General features: G+C 57.7%; 1 protein-coding gene across 1 annotated transcript; it reads left to right on the top strand.

The window, feature by feature from the left end:
- Window positions 1-782: 782 nt before the first annotated feature.
- Window positions 783-7,432, top strand: DLK1 (delta like non-canonical Notch ligand 1). The gene is made up of 5 exons (XM_045554445.1): window positions 783-849; window positions 2,113-2,176; window positions 2,648-2,778; window positions 5,592-5,733; window positions 6,449-7,432. Exons 1-5 carry the CDS (start codon window positions 783-785, stop codon window positions 7,191-7,193), a joined length of 1,149 nt encoding a protein of 382 aa, XP_045410401.1. The 3' UTR covers window positions 7,194-7,432.
- Window positions 7,433-7,734: the final 302 nt, after the last annotated feature.

The raw sequence follows: 7,734 nt of genomic DNA, 5'->3' as shown, positions 1-7,734 counted from the left end.
CTGTATCTGTGACGTGTGTCTGGGTGGCAGCGTGGTTGGGTTGCAGTGTGTGTGTTGCTACAAGTGTTTCTGCATTCTCCTGCCTCTCCATGGCTAGGGATATAGGGGGCATCAGGCTTTTCCTAAGTGTTTTTCTATGTGCGTGTGTGGTTATGTGCGTAGTCCACATCTTTACAGTGTGCGTTTGTGTTTTTCTGGGCATGTGACCCAAGGCACGCGTGCTTGGGGCCTTGGCAATGAGTGTCTCGGTGTTTCTGCTTGCGTTTCTACATTCCGAGTGCGCACTTGTGTTTTCCTGGGGGTCTTCAGCCCAGCCCCGGTTAGGTTCATGCGACTTGTCCCGAGCAGGCCCGCATGTGCACACCCGTGTGCTGTCCCGTGTGCGCAACGTGTGCCCAACGTGCGCGGGGTACCTGCGCCCGTCTAGCCAAGAGTACACCCGTGTTTGCGAGCGGGCTTCCGGCCGCTGCAGTGGTGGGGGGCGGCCCCGTGGGGGGCTGGGGGTCACAGGGACTGGCCGGCGCCGGCCCCGTGCGCGCGAAGGCGGGGGCGGGGGGGCGGGAGCCGCGGGGGGGGGGGGGCGGTACGAAAAGGGCGGTGCGCGCGGCGGCGGCGGCAGCTCCTCGGCGGCGGCGGTGGAGAGCGCAGCGCAGCCCTGGCTTTCCCCTTACTGCGTGCCCGAGCCCCCTTCCGCGTCCGCAACCAGAAGCCCAGCGCAGCACCCGGGGCTGGACCCTCGCCCGCGCCGTTCCCCGGACCGCGACCCCGGCCGCCGCCCCGCGATGACCGGGACCGAAGCCCTCCTGCCCGTCCTCTTGCTCCTGCTGGCTTTCGGCCACGGCACCCATGGTGAGCCCCCCGCCGGCGGCCCGGCTCGCGCCCCCTCTGGGGAAGCCTGCGACGCCCCGCCGGCCGCCCGGTGCCCTGCACGCCCCGTCCCGCGCGCCCCAACTCCCGCTCGTCCCGCCTAACCCTAAGCCCCGCGCGGTGCCTGTCTCGCCCTTCCCACCACCCTAGCATGCCAAGCCCGGTCCTGGGGTCCCCGGGGGGACAGGGGAGGTGTGGGACCCCCAGCCCCTTCCCGCCCCACAGAAGTGGCGCTTGGAGGGGTGTCGGTGCGCTGAGAGAGGAGGTATGGAAAAAACGAGGTGATGCTGGGTCGTCTTCCGTGAAAATGCTGTGGGGTACAACTTTGGGGTGTCTCTGTGTGCGCGTGTGGGAACAGGTCTGTGGGGGGTGGGGGGAGACTTTGCCGTCGTAGCCCCCAACTCCCAACAGGAGCCCTGCCTGAGCCCCTCCTGCGTGGCGCATTTCTCTAGGTAAGGGGCTGCGACACTTCTGTCTGCAGCGGCCATCTGTCTCTGACAGCGAGAGAGTTGCCCCCTTCCCGCAGCGCCCCCCCCAACTGCGCCAGTGGTTTTGGGGGGGCTGTCTGGAAGGCCAGAGAGCTGGTTGAGCACATGCACACAGTAGGTGCCTGTTAAAGTGTCAGAATTTCAGTGTTGCAGCCTGTCTGCTCTGCAGAACCCTTGTGGCGTAGTTGGTGGCGTAGTTGTTGTCGTCGTCATCTTTTCCATGTGAAGAGTCTAGGGTCTGGAGGGGGCGGAATTCGACCTGGGTGCCTGGCTTAACTGGGATGAACCTTAAAAAAAATCCAGATGCCTTACCTGTGAGACCACCAGGTGAACCTGTCTAGGTTTTTTCAAAACTGAACAGTCAAAATCTCCCCTTTCAGATCACTTTGCAAAAGTGAGGGTTTGGCTGAATTCCCCAGGTCAGCATCTGCCCTGCACTGTCTCCCATCCCTCCTTTTAGGAGGATTTGAGGCTTCATATTTTCTTTGTGGGGGGAAAGGTGTCTGTCCTGCTCCTAAGATCTAGGGAGTGTGCTGTGGTCATCTCATAGTGAGGAACATGGCAGAGGTTTTGTCCCTGAGTGGATTGAGCCACACCACTCACAGATACGGAGTGCCTACTGTGTGCCAGGCTGGCAGGACCCAAGAGGGTTGTTGCATCCCTTGAGGGAAGCAGGGGGCTGTTAGGGAGAAGATGGGCTTCGCCATGCTCTCTGGGGCCTTGTGGGGTGAATTTTGTAACCTTTCTTGTGCCTCAGGAGGTGAATGCCCCTTGACCTGTGACCCCACACATGGAACCTGCGTGGATGACAATATTTGCAGGTAACAGAGTGACTCCTCACAGGCAGCTTATGGGGGCCAGAATCCTGGGGAGTCATGAAGTCAGGCAGAAAAAAGGTGGGGGCTTGGGCACTGCGGCAAACAGCTTCCTCACCCCTGCAGAAAACTGGTGGGGGTGGGGGAGAAGAGAAGAGGGCGTGGGTGGGGGCTCTCTGCTTCCTTAAAAGGGAGGTGGCAAGAGAGCCCCTTGCAGGGTGAGACCACTGCAGGCCACTGCGGCAAAACGCAGCACTCTCTGGGGCTCTCGGTCGGGGGGGGGGGGTCCTCTGTGTCTGCCCCTCTGTGTTCTCTAAGTTCTTCCATTCAGGTGACTAGTGTTCACTTCCTGGGACCACTGGCCTGGCACTGTACAAAGACCCTCAAGGGCTCTCAGTTCACAGAAGGTGGCCTGAGCTCCCTCTCCACCCCTGCTGCCCCCTTACATGTTCCCATCTTTCTTACCCCAACCCGCAGGTGCCGGCCTGGCTGGCAGGGTGCCCTGTGTGACCAGTGCATGACCTCTCCCGGCTGCGTTTACGGAATCTGTGAAGAACCCTGGCAGTGCCTTTGCAGCGAAGGCTGGGGCGGGGAATTCTGCGACATAGGTTGGCACTCACCTTTGCTCACCGCTCCCCCCGACCCCACCCCACTCCTTGCCTCCCTGCCCTCAGCCCCCAGCCCAGTGGCTGCCAGCCTCCCTTCCCCCGTTCCAACACACCAGCCTAGCTGTATTGCGATGATGTGTTTATATACTTCCTGCTGGTGCCAGATGCCTCCTCCAAGGTAGGGACTTTATTTTGCTCACCTGTGCATCACCAGCACCCAGCATCCAGCACCCAGAAAAGGAATGGGGTGGGGGTTGGAGGAACTGCCTGTTGAATAAAGACTCACAAAATAAACACACATGGCTGAGCTGGGGGGACCACAGACCCCAGACAGCCTCACCGGGTCACTAAAGCTCAGAGATGGGAAAGAGCTTAGGGGATCTTAGAGCTTATACTCAAGAACGTCGCACACAAGACTGTTGGGAGGCTGCGTGCAAGCAAACAAGTGGGGGAGGGGGTGCGGGGAGCAGAACTGCGTCACAATCATGAGGACCCGGCTGAGGCTGTCAGGTGCAGGGGGAGGCTGGGGGCTGGGAAAGGCTGGGAAGGGGTTAAAGTGCAGATTGGTGTTATCTGTTGATTTCATTAATTTATGCAATCTTTGCCTCCATTACCCTGAGCAATTGAGAGTTGGCTGTCGATGCATTTTCAGGCTGCAGAATATTCACTTGAGCCCATTCTCATTTGGCAAAACCTGCCCTAAGGTCTGGGTAACTCATTGCAGGCAGCTGCCTCAGGAGCCCTGTTCCTCAGTCCCCATTAGCAGAGATGCGTGGTACAAATAGGGAAACTGAGGATCAGAGAAGCAAAAAGGTCTGTCAAGGGATACATACATAGGCAGGCAGGAGAGAAACTAGCTAAGACCCCTTCCCCTGGCCCCAGAAATAGGGTTAATTTTCATCTGCGACTGCTTCTAACACCCTCCGTTAAGGAAAACCCAAGAGCATGTTGTTGTGGCCCCTGCCCTGTGTACCCAAGGCAGCCGGGCATTCAGAGTGGAGCTCCCCCCACCCTGAATTATCTTTGGCCCTTACACCCCCTGAAATATGGTTCAAAGTCCCCCCCATAGCTGACTCATGCTGTGGGCAGCAGCGTTGACGCCCCTCACAGCGGTAGCAGCAGCAGCAGCTCTGAGCTGTTTGGGGAGCTGTTTGAGGTCTCAGCAAAGCCACTGCTGGGGATCAGGGTTAGGCTTTCAGCCTGGAGCCCACTTTCTTTGGTATCTGAACACAGCACACCCGGGCTGGAGTTTCCAGACAAACCACCCCCTGTCCCCCCTGCCCCCCCGTGGGCCCTCGGCACTCTCCCTCCCGGCCAGATTGATGAAGGCAGTGTGCTTGGGAACGGCCGGAGAGGCTGGGGTCCTGGAGAGGAAACAGCATTCTCTCTCCCTTTTTACCCATCTTTGAGGCTGTGTTGGCCACAGCTGCTGCCTGAGCAGAGACCCCCAGCAGCCTTCTCCTTAGAGCAGCTTAATCCGCCCTGCTTTGGGGTCGGAGGCCCGGGAGGGCTGACCCTCGGCTTGTGAGGCTTGATGTTGTGGGGAGAGCAGTGGGGATGGGCTGGGGGTGGTTGCCAGCTCTTTAGCTTAAATTTAAGATTGCAAGTGACAGGAGAGCCAGGAGCAGAGAATTAGGAGCCCGCTGCGGAGACGCTGCGTCCTGCGCTTTGCCGGTGCGGTCCCGTAAAGATAAATCCTCCTTATGCCCCTTGCGCCACGCCGGGTTTCCACGGACACCACAGGGTAGTCCATCAGCACAGCATTCAGGTTTTTCTTCTTGATTGACTGCGGGCTCCCCTCCACGAGGGAGCCGGGTGCTTTGAAAGAGGGAGGAGAGACGCACGCATGGCACCGGGACCACCCGCCCGCCTTGACTTCTGTGTCTCTGGCTGGCCCTTGATCTCTGGTTGGCAGGTGCAGCAGCTCAAATGACAGAAAGCCAAAGCTGAAAAGGTCCTTTAGAGACCGGCCAGGGAGAGCCCCTCCTTTTATAAGTAGGGAAACTGAGGCACAGAGTGGGGAGGAGCTGGACTCTGCTGCCACACGGCAGGAGGTTGGACACAGGGCAGGACAAAGGTGCCCTCGTGGCCCTGCTCGGGAGCTGGGGTTTCCACCATCAGAGAGCCCCTGCCCCAGGCCCTTGTGTTCAGCATGTCCATGGTTGCTGAGCCTGAATAATGAAGCGTGCATGACGGGAGGTGTGAAAAGGCAGTGGAAATATACCAGTGTTCATGGAAACCCGTGCTGTCAGAGCGCTCAATAGTTCTAATTTTCCTGCCTTCAAAAGATGCAGCCTTTTTATCGTGGCCCCTTTAGTTCAGAACCTCAGAGCAGAACGAGAGACTGTAGGGAGGAGGGGCGGTGCCAAGGCTAAACCAGGTTTCTTGGTTCCTGATGGGGGTCTTTACGTCTTCATCTCCCCCCACCGTCCCTCTTAGATGGAAAAGTAGAAAGAGCAGGTGGTTTTTCAAGGGTTGGGCTGTACAAGTCCCCACGTGAAAAGCTGGATGTGAAATCTTGTCTGCAGGAGACAGTGCTGGGGAGTCTTGTGGGGTGACCTGGTGCCAGGAAAGTATCAGTGACCATGACTTTCTGGCCCATGACCTTACACGAGGAAGCCCCTTCAACTTTCTGAGTCTCAGTTTACTCACTTTGGGGTTTTTATTAGGGGGGGATCACTATACCCTCTTACTCTGGACCCTAGTTGGTGGCCACAGCAGAGCTCACTTGGGGTCCCTGTCACTTGCATTAGGAGGGGACACTAAGGTCTGGTCTTCTCTGCCTCTCCCCCCGCCCGCCCTCCCCCCTGCAGACATGCGGCCTTGCAACTTGATGCCCTGCGCCAACAATGGGACCTGCGTGAACCGGGAGGGCGGCCAGTATGAATGCTTCTGCACCCTTGGGTTCGCGGGACCGACCTGTGAGAGGGACTACGGGCCTTGTGCCATCGAAGGGTAAGTATCCCCCCACCCCCCAAGGCTGTGTGAGCTAATGAATGCTGCTTCTGATGCCTGCTCCCCGCCCCCTAAAGACCCTTTCAGCCTAGCCCCGCTGGACCTGTGTCTGACAAAAGACGGAAGTAAGTGCTCATCCCAGCAGCCCTATGGGGGGGCTGTCCTAGATGGTGTATTTATGGGGGAATGTGTCATTTCATAATTTTTTCAAATGATCCTGAAGGCGATTTCATATTCCCCTGACGTCCCCGAGTCCTGATGTGTGTGAATGACAGTCGATTGGGACGGTGGAATGCCGCACAGAACTGCATAATTTTCTAAAGGCAACATAATAAGAGATCAGAGTTCAGCGGGGCCCAGGCTGTTTGCGAAACCACTTACCACATTTTAGGGGGTGGTTTTGGGGAACCAGTGGGCTCTGTAGTTGGGTCTTCTGGGATGTCTGGGGAGGGAGCTGCTAGGCTGAGGAGGTGGTCCTGGGCCACTCCCTGTGCTTCCCTGGCTGGCACTCTCTCTGTCCCTCCCTCCTTCCCTCTCTCACTTAATGTGTTTTGAGCACCTGCCCTTTTGTCAGGCTAGGACCTTCTGCACAAGTTTGCGATGTGTTGATGTGTGGAGAGAGAGGGGGGCCAGGCGTCTGCCCCCACCCGACCCCTGCAGCACTGTCCTAGCCCAGCCCCCGAGGGCCCTTCACCGTGTCCCTGTTGTGTTGCAGTTCCCCCTGCAAGAACCAAGGCGCCTGCGTGGATGATGATGGCGAGGCTAATTTTCCCTCCTGCCGGTGCCGCCCTGGCTTCTCGGGCAATTTCTGCGAGATCGTGGTCAACAGCTGCATCCCCAACCCATGCAAGAATGATGGTGTCTGCACCGACATTGGGGGCGACTTCCGCTGCCGCTGCCCCACTGGCTTCGTCGACAAGACCTGCAGCCAGGCCGTGAACAACTGCGGCGGCATCCCGTGCCTGAACGGAGGCACCTGCTCGCAGCACTCACAGGTGAGCTACGAGTGTGTGTGCACGCCCGAGTTCACAGGCCCCTCCTGTGTCAAGAAGCGCGCGCTGGGCCCCAAGCAGGACACCCGTCTGCCTGCCAATTATGGGCTGACCTACCGCGTGACCCCCGGGGTGCATGAGGTACCAGTGGGACCGCCCGAGTACCATATCCTGAAGGTGTCTGTGAAAGAGGTCAAAAAGAACACCCCTCTCCTCACTGAGGGACAGGCTGTCTGCTTCACCATCCTGGGCGTGATCACCAGTCTGGTGTTGCTGGGCACCTTGGGCATCGTCTTCCTCAACAAGTGCGAGGGCTGGGCGTCCGCCCTGCGCCGCTTCTGCAGGCTGCGCAGGAACAACGTGCTCCTGCATTACCAAAGCGGCGAGGACCTGGCGGTCAACATCATCTTCCCAGAGAAGATCGACATGACCACCCTCACCAGGGAGACCATGGAGGAGGCGATCTGAGCAGCGTCCCGTCCCCACAGCACCCCCTCCCATCCTAGGGGTTCCACAGGGCTTGCTACATGCGGTCTGTGCTAGTGTTTGTGGTGGAGTGCGCTATATTTTGTGTCAAACCTGGTGAATGCTGCGCTTGCGTATATTGTCCTTGTGTTGCCATGTGACAAACGCAATGCTAAAAGATCCCCAAAGATCCTCTTTCTCTCAATTAATGCATGCTAAAGAATAATAAGAATTTCATCTTTAAACAAGTGTAAGAAATAAGCATGTTATTGTAAACTCTAAATTAAGTCAAAAAAATCAAAAAGACAAAAAAAAAAACAAAACAGAAGTACCAGGACTCGGTGCCGACATCCCTTTCCAAGGGGTCTCGGTCACAGGGTCCTTGTCATACGAATTGCTGTGACCAGCCACTGTGACAAAAGCTAAAATCTCTTTCGTTCGTTAATTCTCACACGCTATGTCCAACGTGCACTCACATCAAGTTCAGTGCTGCAACCTTTAGATCTTTCCGGTTGATTTGAGATTTTGCAGAGTGCAGCGGCCG

This window comes from Lemur catta, chromosome 1 (assembly GCF_020740605.2).
Source record: "Lemur catta isolate mLemCat1 chromosome 1, mLemCat1.pri, whole genome shotgun sequence".
Lineage (NCBI taxonomy): Eukaryota > Metazoa > Chordata > Mammalia > Primates > Lemuridae > Lemur > Lemur catta.
Note: the sequence above shows the minus strand (reverse complement) of the source record. Positions and strands in the feature narration are given on the sequence as shown.